Raw genomic sequence first — 27,436 nt, 5'->3', positions numbered from 1 at the left:
ATCACCGCAACTAAGCTAGACCTGCAAGGCCGATATGTCACCGTGTCTGGCACACTAAGCGGCCAGTCTGTTAACCTCCTGGGTGTGTACCTCCCCCGTGCCCTCGACCGATTCCTGGAGACCCTCCAGGAGGCTGTAGGGCAACTCCCCTGGGCTTGACACTCATAGGGGGTGACTTTAATGTCATCATGAACCCAGAGGCTGATGCCACCAGTATGCCATCAGTGAGTCGGAACGCCCGACCCAAGCAGCTACACAGCTGGGCGGATGGGCTGGGTCTTTGTGATGTGTGGTGAGTTTTGCACCCCAGAATTCAGCAGTACACACACACACACACACACACACACACACATCAGCGGTGCATCACACGAACGCAAGAGTAGACCTCCTTTTCATGCTAGCTCCAGATGTCCCCCGGGTCACAAGCACAGAGATACTCCCGTACGGGATCTCTGATCATGCACCACTCTTTGTGCAGATAGACGACCATGGCAAGGCCCTACGCCCCCTGTGGCAGCTGAACGCTTTGTACCTCCAGGACAGCGCCTATGTCCAAACCCTGAGAGAGGAACTCACCCACTACATCACACATAATATTGGTTCTGTGGAATCATCAGGCACAATATGGGCTGCCTGCAAGGCCACCCTCCAAGGGCATGCCGGGCATGCCAGGCATCTTCTCCGGGAGGAACCAGCAAGTAATGAGCCTCGAGACCCAGGCACTATGGGGGTCATTATGAACACGGCGGTTTACACCGCCGTGTTCATGCTGGCGGTCTTTCCAGTGACCGCCAGCCCCCCTGGGACCCCACCGGCCGTATTACAAACATTCTGGTGGGCCAGCGGGCGGAAACACTGTTTCTGCCGGTCCAGCAGAATGCCTGGCCGGGACATTGCCGGCGGCTCCACATGGAGCCCTGTCAATGCCTCTGTGCGGCAGGTGCAGCTGCACCCCTCGCGCAGATCGCTGCCCGTAAATCGGGCAGTGACCTGCGCAATGGGGCACTGCACAGGGGCCCCTGCACTGCCCATGCCAAGTGCACCGGCAGTGCAGAGGCCCCCCAGAGCACCCCTTCCGCCAGCCTTTCCCTGGTGGGGAAAACCACCAGGGAAAGGCTGAGGGAATTGGGATCATTATCCGAGGGGCAGCAGTGCTGTTCTGTCGGATAATGATGCCGTCCACCGCCAGGCTGCCTGTCGGAGGCAGCCTGGCGGTGGGTGAGGGCCGCCTATGGCAGCACTCCCTGTCCTCATTATGTGGCGGTGTGGGCCGCCATGCCGGATGGTGGGATTTCCCGCTACCGCCGGCATGGCGGCCCACACCTCCAAGATCATAATGAGGGCCTATGTCTGGAAATGCCATTCTCCCCCACCAATCATGCATTCGCTACCAGGCAATTGGGGCTAATTGGGGAAGAAATCCGTCATCTTACCCTCAAATCTGCAAAGCATGTGTTGCGCCTCGACAGCTCGAGTACATGTGTGGGGTGACAAATATGGTAAGCTACTGCACTGGCTGGCGTCTGACCCCTAGCTGGTAGAATTGTCCCCGAAATCATTGACGACTCGGGCAGCTCTTGCAAGATTCCCCAGTCTATTGCACAGGGCTTTGCTGCTTACTACGCAGGGCTTTAGACAGTGTTTGTGACCCCAATTGGAATGGGAGGCTCCACTGTTGCGCAATGTGTCCTTCCCCACAATCTCGCAGGAAAAAAGGACCTTAATGAACCCATAGCGCTGGAGGAAATTAGAGAGGCTATCTCAACACTGGCCCCGGGTCAGACCCCAGGCCCGGATGGGTATCCGGCGGAGCTCTATAGTAAGTGTGGTAATCCTTTAGCCCCACACTTGTTGAATCTGTATGTGGAAGCCGAACAGACAGGAAACCTTTCCTGGAACCTCGATCAGGCCACTACAGTAGTGATTCCGAAGTCCCATCCACCCTTAATACACTGCTCAGCTTACCGCCCCATTTCGCTCAAAACTGAAATAAAAATTCTCTCCACAATACTGGCTACTAGGTTAAAGAGGGTGTTGCCCTCCCTAATCCACCCAGATCAATGTGGAGCTTGGAATGTCCACCTTATAGCTCTATTATCTAGCTATATAACTGCTAGTACTTAATGATTGGCTGGGAGGAGGGTGGTCAGACCCAGCATACCAGCTTGAACTCCTGGCAATGGGCTTCCTCAAGCTACTTGATTTATTATATGGTGCCCAACTCCCACAAGAGATTTCTAAAGTTACGAGAATGGTACTTACAGGGTGGAGGGCAGCGCAACGGGAAACAGAGTGGTGGGCAACTCTCACACAGCAACGTGGCTCAGTGAAGTCTCCACCTTGAAGTGGTTCCATAGATGGGATAATATAGGCATTCCACTTCTAGGGGACGTCTGGGTGGGTTCCCTTATGCTGTCCTTCCAGGAACTCCAACAGCAGTACTCACTCTCCAAGACCCATTTTCAAAAATACTTGCAGCTCCGACATGCACTAGGTCCCCACATCCAGGCTGGTACGGTCCTACCTGAGTTTAGTCCAGCAGAGGCGAAAATCCTAATGGGTGACTTGGGCAAGGGTGGGGTGTCCCATGTATACCGTACCTAGACCACTAACATGGCAAAGTAACTCAAGAGTTTCAGAGAGCGATGGGAGGGCTGGCTTGGACAGATGGAAGAGAAGGATTGGCAGGACACCTTAATAGCCCCAAGGAACCTGACCCTAACTACCCGCCTCCAATTTTTACAAGCATATTACCTACACGCTGCATACCTTACCCCCAACAAAATGCAAAGAGCGGGTCTCTGACCTCATGCTGACTGCCCCTGTTCCTCAAGACCCAATGCAGACTTTTACCACATGGTATAGGCGTGTCAGTGCATAGCAGCCTACTGGCGAGCGGTGACCGCTGAGCTCTCCAGAGTACTGGTGGTAGAGGTAGAGATGGCCCCATCACCAATCCTTTTGGGTGTCCTCGAGGGAGTGGGGAACAGCAGGGCGGATCATACCTTCCTAGGGATACCATGCCTGGTAGCCAAGCGTGATATAGCTGCCAGCTGGAACTCGGAGGCAGCGCCGATGCTTGCTCGGTGGAGGCGAGGAGTGGACTGCAGGAAAAGCTAGTATATGAGACCCGAGGGTGCCCAACTAAATATAACAAAGTGTGGGGGAAATGGAAAGGGTTTGTGATGTCTGGTAATGAGAAGTCTTTAAAAAAACGGCAATAACAGCCAAATGTGTCCCTAGACAACATAATGCATTAAGGCTATGTTCTGTTGAAGCCCAGCCAGGAATTTTACATTGTTATTTATCAGTGGTGTCGGTGTGACCTGTTGTTGTTAGGTTGTAGCAGCAATAAAATCAATAAAGCTGTTAATAATTTTTTTTAAAAAGACTGTTTTGACAAGCAGTTTAGAAATGCTTAGGGTCTTCTGTCAAATTTCAGAAGACTTGGGGTCCTTCTTTGACTGGGTAAATAATTTGTAGGTGGAAAATTGGGCCACATTTACTCCTGGCAAAGAGACACCTTGACTATCTGAGAATTTGTAAGTAATTCCAATGACATTACATTTCAATTGATAAAACTGTGAATTTGATTATTTTTCTTTTGTTATTTGATATCAGATTTTTTTTTACTGTTATGTCTTCTCTGCTGCTTCACTACTAAAAATGTATTTTTCTAAAGTTTTTGATTTGAGGAATAATGGATGGATTCTATTACAGGAGGAACACAGGAAGAGAACTGCTCCATTAGTCCCATTACTTCTTGGCCTCTTTGTTTGAGGCTCAAACTAATTATATTTTTATGATGTAATGGAATTTAGTGTGACTTTAAAGATGGGGTGGAGCTTACTAAAAACCAAGCAAGTTTTTAACATGCATGGGGAAGCAAACTAAGATTACTAATATCATTTAATGGACATACAGCTTCTGAATTTGAGATCAAGATAGAGGTGAAAAGCTCATTAAAAATGAAAACTTTCGTAGTTATTGTAACAGAAAGTTTCAATTCTATTAAGGACACAGAGGCGAGGATTAAGCTGTTCTTTCTTCACTTTTTATTACAGCAGCCATTATGCAAAACAACAAACACTAGCAAAAACATAATTTCCCATACAAACCTGCAAAAAAATAACTATCAGTCCATCCAATAAATGTCCATGAATGCCCTTCAAGATCCTCTGCAAACGCTCTTGCCTCCCCCTTCTTCCTGTGACCACAGCCAATCATTTTTTAATTCACTCTTGCTTAGCCGGGTCATTCCAAACAAAAATAAAGAACACTTGAGCCTCAAATCCCAAACAGTAATAGGTGCAGAAAAAGCAGAAGCCAAGAAGTTGCAGTATAAAAACAGAACAATATTATCACAATAGTTACGATGCAATGTACATCCAGATAACAGAGAAGACCATATACTTACATAGAAAGATGATATCACTCTCCTTTTTACATGCAAAGTGATATTGCTCTCCCTTATTGGGCGGTACAAGGAATTTTTAATCAAGATGGGTTAATTCTCACCTTTGTGCCCTTAACAGAATTTCAACTTTCTGTTATGATAGCTAGGAAAGTTTTCATTTGATGTTGGAACTGAAGATGAGGATTAGGCTGGTTCAAAGGTTTCCCACCACCAGGGAAGCTATGTTCTGGACCAGTGTAAAATAGACCCTGTTACACGTAGAGTCTGAGGACCAATCTGCTGCATTAAGAATGTCTTCCAGATGGGCTGAAAAAGCCCTGGAGGCCATGGCTCCCCTCGAAATAGTTTAGTGTAGGAAAATGGCTCCCTGTTGCAGTTACCCCCCACTTTTTGCCTGATATTGATGCTGACTTGACTGAGAAGTGTGCTGGGACCCTCCTAACCAGGCCCCAGCACCAGTGTTCTTTCACTAAAAAGGTACCATTGTTGCCACAACTGGCACACCCCTGGCACACAGATAAGTCCCTTGTAAAAGGTACCAGTGGTACCATGGGCCCTGTGATCATGGAAGGTCCTAAGGGCTGCAGCATATGTTGTGCCACCCTAAGGGACCCCTCACCTAACACCTGCACACTACCATTGTAGATTGTGTGTGTTGGTGGGGAGAAAAAGGCACAGTCGACATGACATCCCCCTCAGGATGTCATGCCCACAAAATACTGCCTGTGGCATAGGTAAGTCACCCATCTAGCAGGCCTTACAGCCCCAAGGCAGGGTGCACTATACCACAGGTGAGGGCATAGCTGCATGAGCAATATGCCCCTACAGGGTCTAAGTCTATTCTTAGACATTGTAAGTACAGGGTGGCCATATTAAGTATATGGTCTGGGAGTTTGTCAAAACAAACTCCACAGCTCCATAATGGCTACACTGAATACTGGGAAGTTTGGTATCAAACTTCTCAGAATAATAAACCCACACTGATGCCAGGGTTGGATTTATTACAAAATGCACATAGAGGGCATCTTAGAAGATGCCCCCTGTAATTTACCCCATCCTTCAGTGCAGGACTGACTGGTCAGTGCCAGCCTACCACTAAGACGAGTTTCTGCCCCCCTGGGGTGAGAGCCTTTGTGCTCTCTGAGGACAGAAACAAAGCCAGCACTGGATGGAGGTGCTTCTCGCCTCCCCCTGCAGAAACTGTAACACCTGGTGGTGAGCCTCAAAGGCTCATGCCTTTTGTTACAGCACCCCAGGGCATCACAGCTAGTGGAGATGCCCGCCCCTCTGGACACAATCCCCACTTTTGGCGGCAAGTCCAGATGAGATAATGAGAAAAACCAGGAGGAGTCACCCACCAGTCAGGACAGCCCCTAAGGTCCTCTGAGCAGAAGTGACCCGTGCCTTCAGAAATCCTCCATCTTGGTTTTCAAGGATTCCCCCAATAGGATTAGGGATGTGCCCCGCTCCCCTCAGGGAGGAGGCACAAAGAGGGTGTAGCCACCCTCCAGAACAGTAGCAATTGGCTACTGCCCTCCTGACCTAAACACACCCCTAAATTCATTATTTAGGGGCGACCCAGAACCCAGGAAATCAGATTCCTGCAACCTGAAACAAGAAGAAGGACTGCTGGCCTGAAAGCCCTGCAGAGACGGAAGACGACAACTGCTTTGGCCCCAACCCTACCGGCCTGTCTCCTGACTCGAAAAACTGCAACGGCGACCCATCCAATAGGGACCAGCGACCTCAGAAGCCTCAGAGGACTGCTCTGAACCTAAGGACCAAGAAACTCCTGTGAGCAGCAGCTCTTTTCAACAACAAGCAACAACTTTGCAACTTTCTTGCAACTTCTAAAGACTTCACTCTTCCTGCTGGAAGCGTGAGACTGCACCCTCTGCACCCGACGCCCCCGGCTTGAGCTCCAGAGAACCAACACCACAGGGAGGACTCCCAGGCGACTGCGACCTCGTGAGTCGCCCGAGACGACCCCCTGGAGCCCCACTGTGACGCATGCAGAGAGAATCCAGAGGCTCCCCCTGACCGCGACTGCCTGTAACAAAGAACCTGACACCTGGACCAAGCACTGCACCCGCAACCCCCAGGACCAGAAGGAACCGAACCTCAGTGCAGGAATGACCCCCCAGGTGAACCTCTGCCTAGCCCAGTTGGTGGCTGGCCCGAGAAGCCACCCTGTGCCCTGCCTGCACCGCTAGAGTGATCCTCGGGTCCCTCCATTGAATCCAACACAAAACCCGATGCCTGCTTTGCACACTGCACCCGGCCGCCCCTGTGCCGCTGAGGGTATATTTTGTGTGCCTACTCGTGTCCCCCCCAGTGCTCTACAAAACCCCCCTGGTCTGCCCTCCGAAGAAGCAGGTACTTACCTGTAGGCAGACTGGAACCGGAGCACCCCTATTCTTCATAGGCGCCTATGTGTTTTGGGCACCTCTTTGACCTCTGCACCTGACCGGCCCTGAGCTGCTGGTGTGGTATCTTTGGGGTTGCCTTGAACCCCCAACGGTGGGCTGCCTATGCCCAGGAACTTAGACTTGTAAGTGTCTTACTTACCTGACAAACTAACCATTACTTACCTCCCCCAGGAACTGTTGATTTTTGCAGTTTGTCCACTTTTAAAATAGCTTATTGCCATTTTAACTAAAACTGTGTATGCTATTGCTCTGATTCAAAGTTCCTAACTTACCTGTGTGGAGTACCTTGCTTTTTATGTATTTACTTCAAATCTTGAACTTGTGGTTCTAAAAATAAATTAAGAACATATATTTTTCTGTATAAAAACTATTGGCCTGGAGTTAAGTCTTTGAGTGTGTGTTCCTCATTTATTGCCTGTGTGTGTACAACAAATGCTTAACACTACCCTCTGATAAGCCTACTGCTCGACCACACTACCACAAAATAGAGCATTAGAATGATCTACTTTTGCCACTTTCTTACCTCTAAGGGGAACCCTTGGACTCTGTGCACACTATCTCCTACTTTGAGATAGTATATACAGAGCCAACTTCCTACATTTAGTATCAATGTCAGTCTACTGCATGATCAATCTGACCCATCTGGCAATGGTAGGAGAGGATACTGCCTTATGGAGCTTAGTGAGGGCAATGAGAAGCTGTTGTTCCCCCGGGGGGATAAAGATCCTCTGATAAAGATCCTATGTCACATTTTCATAAGCTTTCATTTCTCTTACTACACACAGTTTATGAACATCTGGAAACATATGGTGTAGGAAGCTGGCTCTGAATATACTATATCAAAGTGAGATATACTGTACACAGAGTCGAGGGGTTCCCCAGAGGCTTAACAGAGCCTAAATTAGATAACACTAATGCACACTTTGTGGTTTTGTGGTCGAGCAGTTAGGCTTATCAGAGGGTAGTGCAATACATTTCTTGTACACACACAGACAATAGAAGAAGCACACACTCAATGACTTAACTCCAGACTAATGATTTTTATATTGCAAAAATATATTTTCTTAGTTTATTTTTAGAACCACAAGATTCAAGTTGCAGGTAAGTACCTCAAAGTTTCATATTTCACACAGGTATTAACAGTACTTTGTTTGAAATAGATAAGTAATACAGTTTTTGAATTATTGGCAAAAAGCTATTTTAAAAATGGACACTGCATTTTTCAAAAAGTTCCGGGGGGAAGAAAAGTTAGATCTGTTTATAACACTTACAGTCTCAGTCTCCGGGTTTTAGGTAGTCCACCAGTTGGGGTTCAAGGTAGCCCCAAACACCCACCACCAGCAACACGGGGCCGGCCGGGAGACAGGGGGTACTCAGAATTCGGACAGCCAGCAGATAAGTAGCTGTGACTCGGAGGGCAGACCAGGGGTGGATTAGAAGAGCACTAGAGGGGCCACAAGTAGGCACCAAACACACACCTTCAGCGGCACAGGGGTAGCCGGGTGCAGGGTGCAAACAGGACGTTGTGTTTCCAATGCTGGTCTATGGGGAGACCCCGAGGGTCACTCAGAGGCTGCAAGTGGAGTCCAGGGGGGGTGTCTCGGGTACACCACCAGTCGGACAGAGAGGAGGGCCGCCTGCTGAATGATGAGGCATCGGGGGTCGGTTTCGTCAAGGCCTGGGGATGGCGTGTCCTTTAGGCATCGGATATCTTCATCTGGAGCTCACGGTCAGTGGGGGGGGGTCCTCGAGATTCCCTCTGCACGCGTCGTCGTGGAGAGGTCAACCCAGGGTGGGCACTTGCTCTCAATCGCCTGGGGGCCCTCTCTTGCTAGTTGGACCACCTGGACAAGGGCCGAGGGCGTCGGGTGCTGAGTGGTCAGGACTCACACATTTGGAGTGAGGCTGAAGTCCCTAGTTGTTTCTTCTTTGGACAGGGCTGCTGTTCATGGGAGTTCTTGGTCCTTTAGGTGCAGAGCAGTCCTCTGGAGCTTGGCAGAGGTCACTGATTCCGCTGAATGAGTTGCTGTGCTTGTGCAGGTTCTTTGAAGCAGGAGACAGGTCGGTAGGGCTGGGGCCAAGTCAGTTGTCATCTTCCTTCTTTTCTGCTGGGGGTTTCAGTTACGCAGTCCTTCTTCTTCTTGTCAGGGCGCCAGAAATCTGGTGAGCTGGGTTCAGGGAAGCCCTTAAATACAATATTTAGGGGCGTTACAGGGGTCAGAGGGCAGTAGCCAATGGCTACTGTCCATGAGGGTGGCTACACCATTCCTGTGCCCACTCCCTTTGGGGAGGGGCCACAAACCTAACCCTATTGGTCCCTGTCCTCCAAACTAAGATGGAGGATTCAGCAGGGTCGGGGTCACCTCAGCTCTGGTTACCTTGTGGGTGGTCCTAGCTGGGGTGGTCACTCCTTCCTGTTTTCCCTAATTTTCCCACCAGACTTGCCACTAAAAGTGGGGCTTTGTCCGAACGGACAGGTAACTCCACTAGCTGAAGTGCACAGGGGCACTGTAACACAAGGGTTGAGCATTTGAAGCTCACCGCCAGGTGTTATAGTTCCTGCAGGGGGGAGATGTCAAGCACCTTCACCCAGACAGGCTTTGTTTCTGATCACTGAGAGCACAAAGTTTCTCTCCCCATGTGGTCAGAAACTTGGCTTAAAGTGGCAGGCTGGCACAGACCGGTCTGTCCTGCACTAGCAGTTTGGCTAACATAGAGGGGGCATCTCTAAGATGCCCTCTGGGTGCATTTTTGAATAAATCCCACACTGGCATTGGTGGGGGTTTACTGAGCTGAGAAGTTTGATATCAAACTTCCCAGTATTCAGTGAAGCCATTTTGGAGCTGGGGAGTTTGTAATGACAACCCCCAGACCATATACTCAATATGGCTAAACTGCACTTACAATGTCTAAGAATGGACTTAGACACTGTAGGGGCATATTGCTCATGCAGCTATGCCCTCACCTATGGTATAGTGCACCCTGCCTTAGGGCTGTAAGGTCTGCTAAAGTAGTGTTTTACCTATGCCACAGGCAGTGGTTTGTGGGATGGCACCCTGAGAGGGGTGTCATGTCGACTTTGCCTTTTTCTCCCCACCAGCACACACAAGCTGCAATACATGTGCATGATGAGGGGTCCCCTCGGACAGGCATAATTCATGCTGCAGCCCTTAGGGACCTTCCCTGGCCACAGGGCCCTTGGTACCATGGGTGTGCCAATTGTGGAAACAAAGATACAGATTTTGAGTAAAGAACACTGGTGCTGGGGCCTAGTTAGCAGGATCCCAGCACACTTTCAATCAAAGTTGGCATCAACATTAGGTAAAACGTGGGGGGTAACAATAAGTATAGATTCTAGATGTAAATGTGGAAGAGACACAGGGAATTGCCTGGAAAAAGGGGTTGACGTACCAGTAAAGATAATTGGATTAGAGAAGAGTAGGAGGGGCTTAAGAAGGGAAGGGAGGTGTTTAAAGAAGGAAGGGAAGGTTTTAAGGAAGGAAGTCACCCATCCACATAAGAGTAATTCAACTGCATTGCTATGGGGGTGGAGAAATGTAGTAAGTTTAAACTTACTAAAAATTTTAAGTTTCCATTGTGAATCAGGAGATATTTTTTTTTAACTACCAGTGCCAATTCTATCACTTGAGCTACAGGATTAAACCAGATTGCCACGAGCTGCAACACTAGTGCTTGTTAAAAGGCCTGCCTTAAAATAAGCATCTTAGAGACCACCTTTGGTAAAAGGTGGCACCAATTTACTCAGTGTGATCTTGTCTTCATCCATGTAAAAATAAAAAGAGGTTGATATCCTCACAATTTTTTTTAAAGAAGATCCTCTGGAAATGCAGAGGCATAACTTGAAAGGCATAGGTCATTCTCAGAACAAGAACAATTTATGACATGAATATCCATCTGTCAATGAGTGTGGACATTTCCCTTAGGAGTCAACAGGTCAGGAGGCCTTCCTTGCAATCACAGTAATATTCCTGTCATATTATTCTTACAAATCTAAACTCATGCGGATACCAAGATACCAAAACAGATCATCAGAAACTTCATTGGGCAATTCCTCTAATGGCCGTCTATCACACCCAGACAATAAATAGCTAGGGTACTAACTTATCCCAATCGACCTTCAAGCTCAACACCTTCCAAGCTGCAGTTACTCCCTTCTATTTACCATGCAAGCAAATATTTGCCCCTCACAGCCATTATTCACTATGTCCAGGGCTTTGCAAAGACATCCTGCCAAAACCTTTTAGGCTTCCTAGTATGCCTTTACTTTTGAGCTATGAGACCCCAAGACTATCAAGAACTCGAAACTTGAAGAGGAATCAGCACTGGCAGCAGGGAGATGCTTCTTTATCAACTTGGTCCTGCGATAGGAATCATGGGGAAAAGAGATGTTAAATACTTTAAATGCTGGAATAGACTGTCACAGTTATAAGACTAATATTTGAGATTTAGGTTTTTCTACATCACATTTAAACAAATAAAGGTTCTGTCTTAGGCATTAGTAGTGTCATGAAGTTTGCAGGAAAGGTTGTCTGACTGATGAAATCTCAAACTTGTATTAATTTCTAAAAAAAAATCTAAGTTATCTCCCAGTTTATCTTTCAGTTTATCTTTCATTGCATGTATACTCTGCATGGGTGTCATGGTTTTATAGGAGGAAGGGCACAAAGAAGGTGAGAAATCAATGGTGGTTGCTGAGGAAATTTTTTGGACAACAGAGTGTGATTGCAAAATTAGAAAGGTATGTAAATGACTTTGTAGTGCCAGAGGCATAAATAAAATGACCACTCTATCATAAAAGGTATGCTGGAGGGGCTAGAGGGGACAATCTGTGAAAGCAGGGACAGAACAAAAATCATCTTGGGTGTTGAGACTTTTCAGCTAGTGCAGCTGGGAAGGGAGTGAGGTAAAGACTGTGAGAAGGTGGCAGCGGCGGGTAAACTGTTGGTTAGTAGAGTCAGCAGATAGTGAATGAGAAACAAAAATGATTATGGCTGCAATTTTAGGGGTTTTGGGAGACACGGGGATTGGCCCATTTTGGGATGAGAAAAGACGGCTATCTGTGTGCGCTCTTTAATGTTGGTCAGCATGAAATATTAAAAGTTCAGCTTCACTAGTTTGCCATGGTCATAGAAGGAGATAAGGGTTGCTTTGCAATTGGGGGAGTCTTTGAGTAAGAGGTTATGGGCATACATAACATTCACGTTCAGATAGCAGAATATTTACTTTGGAAGATGTGAGCATGTTCAAAGTTAAAAAAGTAAAAAGCTACATTTTAAGAGTCCTATTTCTCATGCTATGGCATTGGGCTGCAGTGAGTATAACTGGGTTCTTGCTCATCAAGGAGTACTTGAGTCTTTTGATGCTATTTCTAGATGCTACATATAGAATCACCTGAATCTCATCTATTAGTCTCATAAATATGATGGTCTGTTCCAGCATTTAGAGTACTTAACATCTCTTTTTCCTGTTATTACCATCTCATGGCTCAGTTGATAATGTAGCATCCCTCAGCTGACAGTGCTGATTCCTTTCCAAGTCTTGAGTTCTTGCTAGTCCTGTGGTCTCAAAGCTCAAAAGTAAAAGGCATACTAGGAAGCCTAAAAGGTTTTGGAGGATGTCCTTGCACAGCCCTCGACATAGTGAATAATAACTGTGGAGAGGGGGCTGTGAGGGGCAAACATCTGCTTGTGTGGTAACTGGAAGGGAGTAGCTGCAGTATGGAAGGTGTTGGGCTTGAAGGACAAATGGAATAAGTCAATGCCCTATCTATTTATTGTCTGAATGAGACAGACGGCCATTATTCGGACTACCCAATGTGTGTATGGATAATTACAATACAAACCAATCTGGCAGCAATTGCTTCACTTATAGATGACTTAGGCGATGATATATTGTCCTGCTAGCACAACTAGACACTAAAATCAATAGAAGGAGTGAAAAAAGACAAAAAAATACCAAGGTGAATGAACATAATACACTGTATGTGGATAGGAAAGAGGTATTCTATGTGTTCTGGAGGTAGAGGCACTGCATAGAATCAGGGGGATATGTTAGAGGCGCGGTTAAAAGCAGATATGTTTAGGGCAAATAATGAGGACCCCAATTGAATTAAAGTTCTTCAGAAGGGAATACATATTGTACCATGGAAAAGTTTTAAATCATGCAAAACAAACTACAATCCAAAATGGAACGCTATCTTTGAATTTTACCTATGGAACAATCATTAGATGTAACAATACAACTGCCAATCCTCGGTTAAAATTATAGAAGTAAAAGAAAAACTGAAAAAATCCAAAAGGGAAATTATCATTTTAAAGTGGTCAGATCTTTACAGTTGAAAAGCTTGTAATACCAGGATAGATTACCTACAGTGAATGTAAAATGAGGGAAGAAATGATCTGGAATATAGGAGGAGCACAGAACACAGCATAAATGTGTGATATGCAAGGAAGAAGGATGAGGGTGCAAGGAACATAGAGAGTTTGAGAGACGCGAAGAAGGTGCAAGGGAAGGGTAGAGAGTCATGGGAAAACTGTGGCAGAAGGAAGGTTGGAAAAGTTGGAGGATTTGATTTTCATAACACACCAGTGTTTTTGTTCTGGGTTCCACAGGCGTCTGTAACTGCACTGCAGAAGAGTAACTGGGGCCATTTCAAATAAGAAGCTTTACAAATAATCATGAAAATATTTCTATGACTTAAATTTGATGCCAGAATTGACTTGAGCAGCTCTCTATGCTCAAAAATACATCATCTGAAAGGCCAACAACCTTTTTTTTAACATAGGGAAAGACAATTATGTAGGTTACTGTGAAAGAGTGTGGAACATAAAGTGAAAATAGATACAATATATGGGTCTGTGTAAACAATGTTTGGGTTATACAGATATCTGTAAATATTACTGGGCCTCTACGTTAATGGGCAAAGCTGAACTGATGAGTCTGCCTTACAATCCTCAAATGAGAATGCTGCAAGAAAGGGGGTAGATCTTTTAAATGCATCCTCCTAATCAGTGCAATGCCAGCATTACACTCAGAGGCCATTATTACAATTATGATTACATCATAAAGTTAGGCAGAGGCAGTGATGTGGTAGTGTAATAAACTGACAATGGAAATCCTGTGTGGAATGGTCAACAATTAATAAAGCTGCAGCATTGAGGGGTTGGGTGTCAAACTGAGAAATCATTTTTCAAGCTAGACAGCATCGCGTCATTCAAGTATATTATGTTTTCAAGGACATTAGGAGTGGGGTTTGTCAGGTGCGGAAATGTCTGCATCTAAGTCATGCACTCAGATTGTAAGGAACCATTGAGGGGGTGAATTCAATGCACTGCTAGAATAGCACACCCTGATAAGCAAAACTGAAGCAAAACCAATCCCCAAGTTGTATAAAACTCTTTCATGATTGGCAGTGAACCTCCAGAAAGTATTTAAAAAGCAGTGCAAGGAAGATGTAAGTGTCTTGGATGAATATGACTGGACAGAGCGCCTAAGTTGCCCCACATAGTTGGCAATCACCAAAAGACTATTTATTTGACTTCAGGATCTTTCACTAAGCACATTTCATACATTGGAAAAAGTTTAATATCTGGTTAACTGAAAGGACAACGTCAAGGGACCTTCTTTCATGCTGATCCAGGGTGTGGCCTTATTGCAAAGCTCTACAAAGTACTGCCGCAAATGATCTGTTTACTCTAGGAGTGTTGGATCAGTCTCTCTAGGAGTGTGGTTCTGAGCAGAAATTTTGGGTTGATGGCTGAGCTTGACATTGCGCAAAGAAGACAGATCATGGTTCTTCACACTACTAACATCAAGAGTTGTGCCCATAGTGGTCATCGCCATCTGGCAGTCACTACTGTTGCATGTGAGAAATGCGCCCTGCATCTGCCATCATGCTGCTGTGACCCCCACCTGCGTAGAAGACCCCCTGCTGTGCATCATTGAGTAAACCAAAACTAGGTCTGCCATCCGCAAAGGGCCCCTGCTTCCATTCTGTATCGAACAATGGTGAAAGAATCCAGGCAGCAGCACCCTCTGCTCCATCCTATATATACACTAATAAACAGTAAGAGGAATAAAAAGATTAGAAAACAGTTTAAAATAGCAATAAGCAATAGTATCCCTGGGGGAGCCCAAACCATATTCTAAGAAAGTGGAATGCGAACACAGAGCCCCCATCTAGGTAAGTAAATCGTGTGGAGGGGAGCTGCGAGTACTAAGAAACCACACAAGTAAGTAATGCAGTACCCCCCAGTGACCAGGAATGCAGGAGTAAAACACTGGATTTCCCCAAAACCACTCCAAAAGATTAAAAGAAGAAAATGAAGACAACCCAGAACAGCCTGCAAGAAACCAGCAGTGGAAAACCGAAGATGGAGACCTGTGGAGAGAGGGGACCAAGTCCAGAAGTGTCTGTGGAGTCCAGGGGGAGTAGGAGATACTACCCACCCGGAGGTACCTTGTGGAGTTGGTCGATGAAGAAGGAAAACAGGTCAGCACTGCAGCACAGAAGCTGGAGAAGAGTTCCTAATGTGTGCAAAAAATGTCCCACGCTGGAAGCTGGATTGCAGATGGGAGTCAGTGGAGGATTTCCACCTACAAGCCTTTTTTGCGGTAGGACGAAAAGAGGTGCTGCTAGGGACCAGCAAAGTCCAGGAGGACTCAACCAAGGAGGTGGAGTCACAGTGGGCCCTCTGTGTCGGAGAAGGCCCACAGGAGCAGGGGCAGCACCCGCAAGTGTCCCACAGGACAGGAAAACAGAAGTTGCTGAAGCAGCCCACACAGCACCACAGAAGTTGCTCCCACATCGTTGGAGGACCACGTAGAGGCCCAGGAGTTGCAGGAGGGAGTTCTGGGGGCTGGCGCTACACATCGCCTGAGGTTCCCCTGGGAGATGAAGCAAACAAGCCTTGGCAGATGCAAAGGACGTGGTGCATGGAGGTACTGTCTAGCGTGGAGTGGAGTGGAAAGGACTTACCACCACCAAAGTGCGACAGCTGGTAGAGAGGACCAAGGGAGACTCTCCGGACTACCACCCATGATGCAGGATCCATGCCCCTCAGGATGAGGGGAGATCCATGCAGCCGGCCGTCGATGTAGCCAGGTACCTGTAGTTACAGGGGAGTGATGCCTTCACCCCAAGGGAGATTCCTCCTTCTTCTTGTGCAGGCTGAAGAGTTGCAGTCTTCTGAGGATGCGCAGCTGTGGAAATGTTGCAAAGCTGGCAGGAGTTCTGGATACAATTTTGAGGATGAGTGTTCCTCGTGGATCTGCAGCTTATTGGTTCCTGGAGGGTCCGGTCATGGTTCCAGAGGCCAGAAGTTGAAGCAGAGGTTGCAGAGGAGTCCTGCTGGAATCTTGCAAGCCAAATCTGAGGACCCACCCCAGAGGAAGACCCTATATAGCTCAAGGAGGGGGCTTGGTCACCTAACCAGATAACTACCTATCAGAGGGTGTCTCTGACGTCACGTGCCTGGTCTGGCCACTCAGATGCTCCCAGAGTTCCCTGCCAACCTTGGAATCAAAATGGCAGAACCCAGGGACTCTGAGGAAATCTGAATACAAACTGATTCAGTGGGACTCCATGGTGGGATCACCTTACTTAATTGAGTTATAGTAAGCCTAAGTAGTTGGCTGTTTTGATCAAGCACCACATATCCTCTTGTTTCCAGTCCTGATGATGGCCCTTAAATAGACAGAATGTATACAGTTCTGAATTTGGGTACTCCCTTCTTAAGAATTTGATTCATTGTATGTCTTTTTCATTGATACTTTTAAATGGTTCCCATTGAGACATTGTTGCAGATACACACTTATACCAAGGTCTCAACTGGGTTCTTCTTGAGCAGCCCCCGTTGTAAATTCTCCCAACAATATGTAATCATCACAGCAAATTAAAACACATGAACATGCAAGGAGCATTAACGAATAACACTGGGCCTTAATGACAAGCTAAGGCATCAAAACAACTTTCACTTTCTAAACTAAAAAGACATAAATCAGCAATGTAAATATTTCTTTGCCAGCGCGTAAAACATCAAAGAACACACAGTACCTCTCAATAAAAGGTCGGATCTGCAGGCAAACAAACCGTCTATTTGAAACCCTGTCACCAAAATCCAATGGGAATACAAACGGGACAATGTAACCATCCACAAATTCTACCGCTATGATAGACAGCTCATTGACCCTATGGTAAACGATTAAAAAAATATGAAAGACAATGGCTGCTTTGGCCAACCTAAATCCAACATTCTATGTTCTTCTTATTGAATTTTTATTGAAGAATTTATGACATGGCGCTTTCAGAATGCTAAAGTCTACCAAAACAGACCCCAGAAAAAAGAATGGAAAAGAAACAGTGCAATTAATAACAAGGTATTGGAAGCAACCTTTGAGACAGTGGTCACGGTAAAACATCAGAAAGGAGGGAAGTGTCTTCTGGTCAAGGTTTGGATAAAGACCTAGGGCCAGATGTAGCAAATTTAAAATTTGCGAGGTGCAAAGTGCGAGTCCATGCGACTCGCACTTTGCACCTCGCAAATTCGTATGCAGTACGGTGTCTCAGACACCGACTGCAACTCGCTATGGGGTCGCAATGACCCACCTCATGAATATTCATGAGGTGGGTCGCAAATTGCGGCCCCATAGCGAGTATAGGCACTCGCAAACATGGAGGCCTGCTGTCGTCAGCAGACCTCCGTGTTCGTGACTGCTTTAAATAAAGCAGTTTTTTTTTTTTTAAGTGTAGCCCGTTTTCCTTAAAGGAAAACGAGCTGCACTTAAAAAAAAAAAACCGAAACCTTTAGTTTCGGTATTTTTTCAGGGCAGGGAGTGGTCCCTTGGACCACTCCCTGCTCTGAAAAAATGTTTTTGGGTCCAGTCACAAACTGGAAGGGGTCCCATGGGGACCCCTTCCAATTTGCGAGTGGGTTACCATCCACTTGAAGTGGATGGTAACTGCAACACCATTTGCGACCGCATATGCGGTCGCAAATGGTATTGCATACCACTAGGAATCGCAAATAGGAAGGGAACACCCCTTCCTATTTGCGATTCTGAAATGCATTTTGCGAGTCGATCCGACTCGCAGAATGCATTTCTGCAGAGGAAAATGCGATTTGCAACTCGCAAACAGCAGTTTTTGCCATTTGCGAGTTGCAAATCCTTTCCTACATCTGGCCCCAACTGTGGTCCCACCTTGCAGATGTTTAGGCCTAGCGTCACAGCATGATTGTCTGCAAGACCTACTGTTACCATTTGGGTGAAATATACATAGTGTGGACTTTAGCTCCGTTCAGAGGAGTATTTCACTCTCACCTCATGCTACTGGCATATCATTACCTTTTCTAGAAGTGCTTTCGTTATATGTGGAACTATCTGAAAAGTACACCTAAACTATGTCACATTCAGTTTTTTTTCTCCGATATCTATTCAATAAAAGACAAACTCTTTTTGCACTTTCCTCCTGTATTGAGAGAGCCAATGGGAGTTGCTTAAATGTGCTAACAGCATTTGCGACTGCAGTGCATGCAAATAGTATTTGTACATGTCTATATTTGCATATGTTGGCACCCTAAAACCAGGCCTACTGACTTTCCAATGTTAGTTACATGAATTACTTTCGCATTAAGGCGGGAGGATTTATATGATGGCAGTGGGTGAAAACAACAGTGTAAATGTAAATAGGCGTCTGCCTCGACTCCAATCCAGAAAATAGCAGATTAAAACAGCACTTACAGCGCACTCTAACTTAAACGGCTTGGTGTCAGTGGTGAAAGATGCGCTTTTTATGGGGTCGGGGTCGTCGCCATCATTCCAGTTCGCGAGGATGCAGCTGCTGTAGGTGGTCACCCCGGCCTCCGAGAGGGCTTCTGCCACAGCCTGCTCCACGGCGTAGTTGTTGAAGCATGTGATGCCGGAGGCCAGCGGAGGCTGCACCAGGTGAATGCGGGAGCCTGTTATTCCGAGAGACAGGAGAGTTTCTGCTGTCGTGTAAATGTCAAGTGAGTTTCCGTAGACAATGGCATTGCCTGAAAAAATTAAAAGAGGAAGCACTTTTGTAAGACACACTGCAAATACCTTATTAGTATAATGCAAATGCCAATAATGCAGAGTTCTTTGATGTGACCTTATTTCTCTGAAGCTGCGAAGCGCACAATGTTACCTAGCAACACTGACAAAGATCATTTTGTAAAGATTCTGCACAAAATATCACTCTTAAGTAGATAAACACTTAACACAATGACATTCGGTAATGGCCCCATCATGTAAAAATGTAACATTATTCCTAGTGAAATGCCGCTTCGCTTTCCTTCCCCTCTGATGCAAGTCAGGTGTTAAAGAAACAAAAGCAGCGAAGAAACAAACCGCAACGTGGGCGACAGACATGGAAGCATAATTAGGTCAGGTACCTTTAACAAGATGGCTCAGTGACATTTGCATATCTTTCATTGTCTTGAAAGAAAATATATTTATCTTTTTGATGCAGTGCAGACAGCCATATTAAACATACGCGCAATGGGATATTATATTAACATGTAGTTTTTTTTTTGGGGGGGGGGGCGGGTTTGAGGTAACATCAATAAAAAAAAGAATAGTTGTACTTACAAACACCTACATCACGGCAACTTCACAGACTACATGTATAACACGATTCCCAGAAATAACAACATACCCTTGAATCCACCTGCCATGGAAAGCAAGAGTGTATTCCTGCTTCTCACATTGCCTCATGTGGTGAGTGAACCCGATGTCCACACAGTAGAGATGTATAAATAAGTATTTATTTCAACAGCACGACCTAGCGTCCAACCATACCAGAGGGAAGCCGGTAACTGGCACCTCTGGAATGTCCGGACACGTACATTCTAAAGAACATGACATAAGAACAAAACACAACACATCCTCTTCTCTTCACATTGGTAAGATGAAAGAGAAATCAACCATGAAGCATACAAATGAACGTAAACATGAACTTTACCCCATAACATAATCACCCAAGTAATTTTGGAGTCTGTGCATCCTTGCAGGATGTTTTCGTGTGACCGTTTCTAACTCAAGTGCATCCTGTAAACCATCCTCTCCAGACACCTCATGAGCACCCCCACTCGGGCCAGCATCAAATGTTCCAGCATCAACGTTTACCTCCTTCTCATTCCTCATAAAAAAGGCACCAGAGTATCCTTCCTCCTCCCTCCTAGTACACACACCACCTCTCTGATACAGTGCTACATTTCTAATATTCCACTTCTCTCCACCTTCCACTTCAATCTGGAACTTCCCAACCTTCACCACACGAAGAGGCCCTGTAGTGAATCCTAGTTTGTTTTTAATGGGATAACAGGAGTTAGCTTAGCCTCTGACTTGCAGACTCGTGCCCCCATCTTCTAAGATGGCTGCCTTGTTTATAGTTAAGCCACTTGTTATGAGTTACATTATCAGTGACACCACGCTAAGGCGTCAAGATCAGGCAACAAAGACAAACAAACAGTAGGTGTTCACACATTGTAAGTGCAGGGTAGCCATAAGAGTATATGGTCTGGGAGTTTGTCAGACATGAACTCCACAGCTCCATAATGGCTACACTGAAGACTGGGAAGTTTGGTATCAAACTTCTCAGCACAATAAATGCACACTGATGCCAGTGTGCAATTTATTGTACAATACACCCAGAGGGCATCTTAGAGATGCCCCCTGAAAACATACCCGACTTCTAGTGTAGGCTGACCAGTTCCTGCCAGCCTGCCACCCACCAGACATGTTGCTGGCTACATGGGGAGAGTGCCTTTGTCACTCTGTGGCCAGGAACAAAGCCTGTACTGGGTGGAGGTCGTTCTCACCTCCCCCTGCAGGAACTTTAACACCTGGTGGTGAGCCTCCCCTTTTGTTACAGCGCTCCAGGGCATCCCAGCTAGTGGAGATGCCCGCCCCTCTGGCCACTGCCCCTACTTTTGGCGGCAAGGCTGGAGGAGATAATGAGAAAAACAAGGAGGAGTCACCAACCAGTCAGGACAGCCCCTAAGGTGTCCTGAGCTGAGGTGACCCCTGCCTTGAGAAATACTCCATCTTGAGTTTGGAGGATTTCCCCAATAGGACTATGGATGTGCACCCCTCCCCACAGGGAGGAGGCACAAAGAGGGTGTAGCCACCCTCAAGGACAGTAGCCATTGGCTACTGCCCTCCCAGACCTAAACACACCCCTAAATTCAGTATTTAGGGGCTCCCCAGATCCCAGGAAATCAGATTCCTGCAACCTGAAGAAAGAAGAAGGACTGCTGACCTACAAGCCTGCAGAGAAGGAGGAAGACGACAACTGATTTGGCCCCAGCCCTACCGGCCTGTCTCCAACTTAAAAAACCTGCTCCAGCGATGCATCCGACAGGGACCAGCGACCTCTGAAGCCTCAGAGGACTGCCCTGGACTACAGGACCAAGAAACTCCCGTGAACAGCGGCCCCGTTTAAAACCTGCAACTTCTTTGCAACAAAGAAGCAACTTCCAAAGACTTCACGTTTCCCTCTGGAAGCGTGAGACTTCACATACTGCACCCGACACCCCCGGCTGGACCTTCAGAAAACCAACACCTCAGGGAGGACTCCCCGGCAACTGCAAGCCCGTGAGTAACCAGAGATGACTCCCCTGACCCCCCACAGCGACGCCTGCAGAGAGAATCCAGAGGCTCTGCCTGACCACAACTGCCTGTAACAAGGGACACAAAGCCTGGCACCCGCAGCCCCCAGGACCTGAAGGAACCAAACTTCAGTGCAAGAGGACCCCCAGGCGACCCTCTGCCTAGCCCAGGTGGTGGCTGTCCCGAGAAGCCCCCCCCACTGTGCCTGCCTGCAACGCTAGAGTGACCCCCGGGTCTCTCCATTGTCTTCAATCTAAAACCCGACGCCTGCTTTGCTCACTGCACCCGGCCGCCCCTGTGCAGCTGAGGGTGTACTTTGTGTGCCTCCTCGGGTCCCCCCCAGTCCTCTACAAAACCCCCCTGGTCTGCCCCCAAGGACGCAAGTACTTACCTGCTGGCAGACTGGAACCGGAGCACCCCTGTTCCCCATAGGCGCCTATGTGTTTTGGACACCTCTTTGACTCTGCACCTGATCGGCCCTGAGCTGCTGGTGTGGTAAGATATTTTTCAATATACAAACCTATTGGCATGGAGTAAGTCTTTGAGTGCGTGTTCCTCATTTATTGCCTGTGTGTGTACAACAAATGCTTAACACTACCCTCTGATAAGCCTACTGCTCGACCACACTACCACAAAATAGAGCATTAGAATTATCTAATTTTGCCACTATCTTACCTCTAAGGTGAACCCTTGGACTCTGTGCACACTATTTCTTACTTTGAAATAGTATGTACAGAGCCAACTTCCTACAATGGGCTTTAGCGCAGGCACCTGCGTTATATCGCAATCATGTAGGTTGGGACAAGGAGTCTCCTTGTCATGTTATTCCCATTAGGTCTACACCCCAACCGCAGCCACAATATCCTGTTAAACTTGAAGCAAAAGCTCAGGTGAGAGAGATCCTCACCCAACTTGAGTACCAGGGAGTGGTTGAGCCCTGTACATCTGCAATGAATAATCCGTTATTCCCCGTTGCAAAGCCGGACCATTCATATGGAATAGTCATTGATTATAGACACTTAAATAGTCATACACGCACATATGCCATACAAAATTCACACAGCACGGCACTAATAAACAATATAGTGCTTAAAAAATATAAAACAACATTAGACATTTCTAATGGATTCTTCTGACAGAATTTAGCACATGAAAGTTGGGATCGAGTGCATTCTCATTTGGCTCTCAGAAAAGCTTTTGTCGTTTACCTCAAGGCTATAAAAATAGCCCTGGGCTATTTTCAGCCCGTGTAACATCAATATTACATGATAATGAATCCGAGGCATTATCCACGTGGATGACATATATCTCACAGACGACGTCCTCGACATTCATCTTGCAAGGGTCGATCGGATCATTTTGGGATTTGCAGACCTCGGTTACAAATTAAATTTTAAGAAAAGCAAGATAGCCTTTCTTAGCGTATTATTCCTGGGATATGAGCTATCAAACGAGGGAAAGAGCCTGGCCCGCACTTTCTAGAAAAATGTGCTCAACTGCACCCTCCTAACACACTTAAAAAACTACAGTCATTACTAGATTTCTTTAACTTTGGCAGTACATACATTCCAGATTATGCACAACGGATCAAGCCACTTTATGACTTGGTTCAGCCCAATATTTCTAGCAGACACTGGACGGTTGAACACACCCGCATCCTTAGGGAAATGCAACAGGACCTGCTAGAAGCTAAACACTTGCACACACGTGACAATAAAACAAATATGGTCATCAGAATAATTGCTGGTGCCATTGAATTTACTTATGTCACCTTCAATGAGGATGACACGGTACCCATAGCATATAAATCACATTTATACTCCAATGCTGAACAGCGTTTTGCACCTACAGAAAAGATTCTGACTGCAGTTCAGATGGCCGTCATAAAAGAGAGGCCACTTGCACAGGGGAAATGTATTATTGTTGCCTCCCCTGTGCCGGCCTTAGAGGCTGTCACCAAAGCAAGCTTTCCTAACGCTAAAGCATTACATTCATGTTGGATTCAATGGGCAACGTCTCTGACCGCCACTGATGTCGATTATATATTCGATCCAAAACTTCAGACACAAGAGTTTCTCCAGTACGAACAAGAGTACCCCGCTCCTCTAAATATCTTGCCACTAGACAGCTACCATACTGTCATATACACTGATGGTTCAGCACATCCGGCTGTAGGTACTAAACATCAATACTCGGCAGCTTGCGCAGCCGTGAGCGGAGTGATGGAAGATGGAGTCTTTCACCCTCACAATACCTACACACAGACCTTAGGGAACTGCACAGCCCAGTTGGCTGAGCTTAAAGCTCTTATACTAGCGCTCGAACATACCGAGCCAGGATGCGGGCTTTAATAGTCTGTGACTCTTATTACTGCGTCCAGTCATACAATGACTATCTCAATCATTGGAAACTGAACAGGTTTAGAGATTCTAAGGGGAACACCATTAAACACAAAATATTGTGGGGGAGGGTGGCAGATCTTAAAGATAAGCTACCGTGTGTCCATGTAGTACATACATTGGGACACCAACGTGTAGGAGTACACGTTACTGGCAATACATTGGCTGATGAAGCGCCAAAGCAGCAGTAGCTACGGCTTCTGTGACTGCAGTGAGTCGTTCACAGACGAGATTGGATAATGAAATATTGACTGCCGTTAAAGCCTCGGCTGCAGGCAAGCCCATTCCGAAACGATACCCTACAAAGTATACTTACCATATCAGTGCACAGAATGTTGCTTACACAACAATTCCTGGGGTTGGAGATCGAGTGATCCCCAATGAAGACCAGAGATTAGATCTAATTAAAGCAGCGCATGAGGGTGTCGCTTCTGCACATGCTGGTATATCGGCCACGATAACACTCCTACAGAAACGCTTCTGGTGGCCTGATCTATGCAGACGAACAAAGCAGTATGTCCTTTGCCAGCAGATAAAGGGCTCTAATATCAAACGCCAACCGCAGACATCCCTCTTAGTGTCCAACAGGCCACTACAGTGTGTGTACCTGGACCATTGTGGTCCCTTACAGCCTCATGGTGCATACAAATACATTCTAGTCGCTGTAGATTCTTGTTCTAGATTCCTGTGGGTATGGCCACAGCGGTCGGCTGACGCCCGAACTGTTATAAAAGACTTGCTGACCTTTATCGGTACATATGCGGTTGCAGCATTCCATTCGGACCAGGGCCCTGCATTTGCCTCTAAGGCATTCAGGGACACCGTGGGGTTGATGGGTATTGAACTCCATTACTCCTCACCATACCATCCTGAGGGAAATTCGGTCGTGGAGAGGCGGAATCGTTATCTAAATCAGTCCTTAACAGCTCGAGTATTGGGTTCAGGCCGCAGTTGGTTACATCACCTATATGGGGTCCAGAGAGCACTGAATAATCTGCCAAGACGGTCCTTGGGGGGGGGGGACGCACTGCATATGAGGTTCTCTTTGGGATACCTATGTATGTCCCAGATCTTGATGCCCCTGGTATGGTGGCAGCAGAAACACCATTTGACATAAATGAACGTCTCACTGTTTTACAGGAGCTTCAGCAATTTCATGATGATAAATCATCTGCAAGTGCTACCACCTTAGGGATAAAGGATTTAGCGAAAACTTCGACTGGCTGGATTCCTAAAGTTGGGGATCTGGTTCGTGAGAAGATCGCAGTGAAGAAGGAGTTTGGTCCATCATACAGAGCACCTGTAACGGTCTTGAGAATTCAAGGCACCAGAACGGTCATCTTACCACCACTGTCTGGTTCTAAAACAAACAGATTCATCTCCATTGATGACATCAAACTACACCATGTGGCCGATCCTTCACAGTAGACCAAGAGGTCCCTTGGGTGGTTCCCGATCCCCCCTCACTACCCAATAGGACATACATCTACATAGTAGGATGAACATCACTACTACAGACTATGCAACAATGTCTAATGGTGTTCCAGACACCTTCACGACCATGGGGAGGGCGGAAAATGAACTCTTGCTAGTTCCTGTCACTACTTCAGTGACCACCCCGGTTCAAGATCTAGCTGTTTTTTTTTACACAAACACATCACAAACTAACGACACTGTCTACCAAGAGCCCCCAGGTGAAGTGGATCAAAGTACAGATGGTGCACCGGCTCCCGTGTTTGCAGAGACTGCCTCTGGCTATTTCATTGACATTGATGATTTTTCTTCCGATTCATCCACTTCTGTGATTGACACTGTTTCAAAAAGAAGTAAGCTGAATTAATGGCTTAAAAGGAACTATTTGAAATACCCATTGAACTATTTATGGTTCTGTTTGACATTTTTTGCATTATTTTTATGGATTGGTTTTGTGACTGTTTTCTTTTTGCTTATAAATGGTCACTATATTCCTGATCGCTCCTCTGTGGAGCTTGTTGATTAAGTTTTAACTCCATATCATTCTTCACATAAGATCCAAAGAGACTTGTCCCTGTAAATGTTACAGCAATACAGATTTCTGATGGGATTGTGTGGGACAAAGTTCCATTCGATATATATGGACCTACTGAAATTATTCAAATACCATACGTGTTCAAAATTTCAGTGACTGATGTAATTACACCGGATGTTGTCTCTGATGATTGGGATGTCCAAACAGTTGATTCCATGCTAACTGAAATGAAGGGCTATTCCACTTTTGAAAGTGATGATGTGTATGAACATACAATGAATTATGGGGAAATGTTCTGCTATAACAATTGGGGACATTACTACCTACACCGTGCCACTAGATACAGGCCAGTATTAAACTACACACAGTGGGAACACTGTTCTACACCACCGGTGGGGAGCCCAAAGTACTATGGTGATAAATTTACATACCTTTCTGGGCATGACACAAAAAAAGCAGAGTCGTATTATTTTAAAATACCTCTGGCACAAATTAGGAAAATTTTGCTACCTGAAACAAAATTGATTTATTCAGATCCCTTTATTTCCCGGCTCGCAGTTGAAGGTTACGAATACTGGAAGAGCACTATTGATTTTAAAAGTGTATGGGGAACACAAGATTGGCAGATACAGGGTAGGGAGGCTTTATTTTGAGCATCCCTGATTCCTGTGCAAATGATTTTCTTAAATTACACTATTCAGCAGACATCCTGTCTGGGGTTGGCAAAAATTAAAGACTTAAACACGCCCAGTATCCCCACTCCGGCAAGGTTTAAAGATTGGCAATACTTCCTTAATATCACAGAGGACAAGCTAGATGCAATGGTCAAGGCTGGTACCTACAATTCTTCACTTTCCAGTCAATATGGCCCACTGACACTAATGAGTGTCAAGCGCGTTTTTTGAACTCTTCAGGGTTTTTTTCAATTAACAGGCCAGACCCTCGCTCAGGTCTGTTTTTACAACTGAGGATTTAATTTGTCTCTACCTGCCATTTTTTGCTTTGTTGTTGAGACCCTCGCTTTGTATCAGGTCAACATACAGGTATAGTTACGACATACAGTGTGGGTAAGCTGTGTCAGCAATGGGTACAGACCAACACGTTAGCCGCAGTTAAGCAACACCTGAACACCCTTTCCGAAGATATAGACTTGCAGGATTTTCTGCTGAGTCCTAGAAAAAAACGCTCAAGAAGGTTTTTATATGCTATGTACGATGACATTTTGGAAACTTTCCCAGATTGAGGCTGCTGCGCGTTCAAGGCAATTGGATAAAGAAAATTTAGAAAAGGCTTTAGCAGTTGTCGACAACGGCATGAATACACTGTCCAACAGTATTTATTCACTATCAAATATAGTGTCGTCTGCTATTGATGTCACTCAGACAGACTTGCCCCAGTTATATCATGGGCAAACAGAGCTACGTTCCATCATGCAGCTGGGTTGGACTTTACAGACACTGAAAAACGGCCGCATTCCATGGAGGTATATTAACGGGAGTGAATTCTTCACTGCCTTTAATTTCTCCAGAGA

The 27,436-nt window shown here is 46.1% G+C and overlaps 1 protein-coding gene across 3 annotated transcripts in view; it reads right to left on the bottom strand.

The window, feature by feature from the left end:
• CFAP61 (cilia and flagella associated protein 61) overlaps positions 1 to 27,436 on the bottom strand; it is a 1,725,308-nt gene that overhangs the window by 521,787 nt on the left and 1,176,085 nt on the right. For all 3 annotated transcript variants that reach the window (XM_069234340.1, XM_069234338.1, XM_069234339.1), the window contains one exon: positions 18,607 to 18,899. In XM_069234340.1, coding sequence (XP_069090441.1) covers positions 18,607 to 18,899 — 293 coding nt within the window. The remainder of the gene's footprint in view (positions 1 to 18,606; positions 18,900 to 27,436) is intronic.

Source organism: Pleurodeles waltl, chromosome 5 (assembly GCF_031143425.1).
Source record: "Pleurodeles waltl isolate 20211129_DDA chromosome 5, aPleWal1.hap1.20221129, whole genome shotgun sequence".
Taxonomy (NCBI): domain Eukaryota; kingdom Metazoa; phylum Chordata; class Amphibia; order Caudata; family Salamandridae; genus Pleurodeles; species Pleurodeles waltl.
The sequence above is the reverse complement of the archived record's forward strand: the minus strand, read 5'-3'. Positions and strand labels throughout refer to the sequence as shown.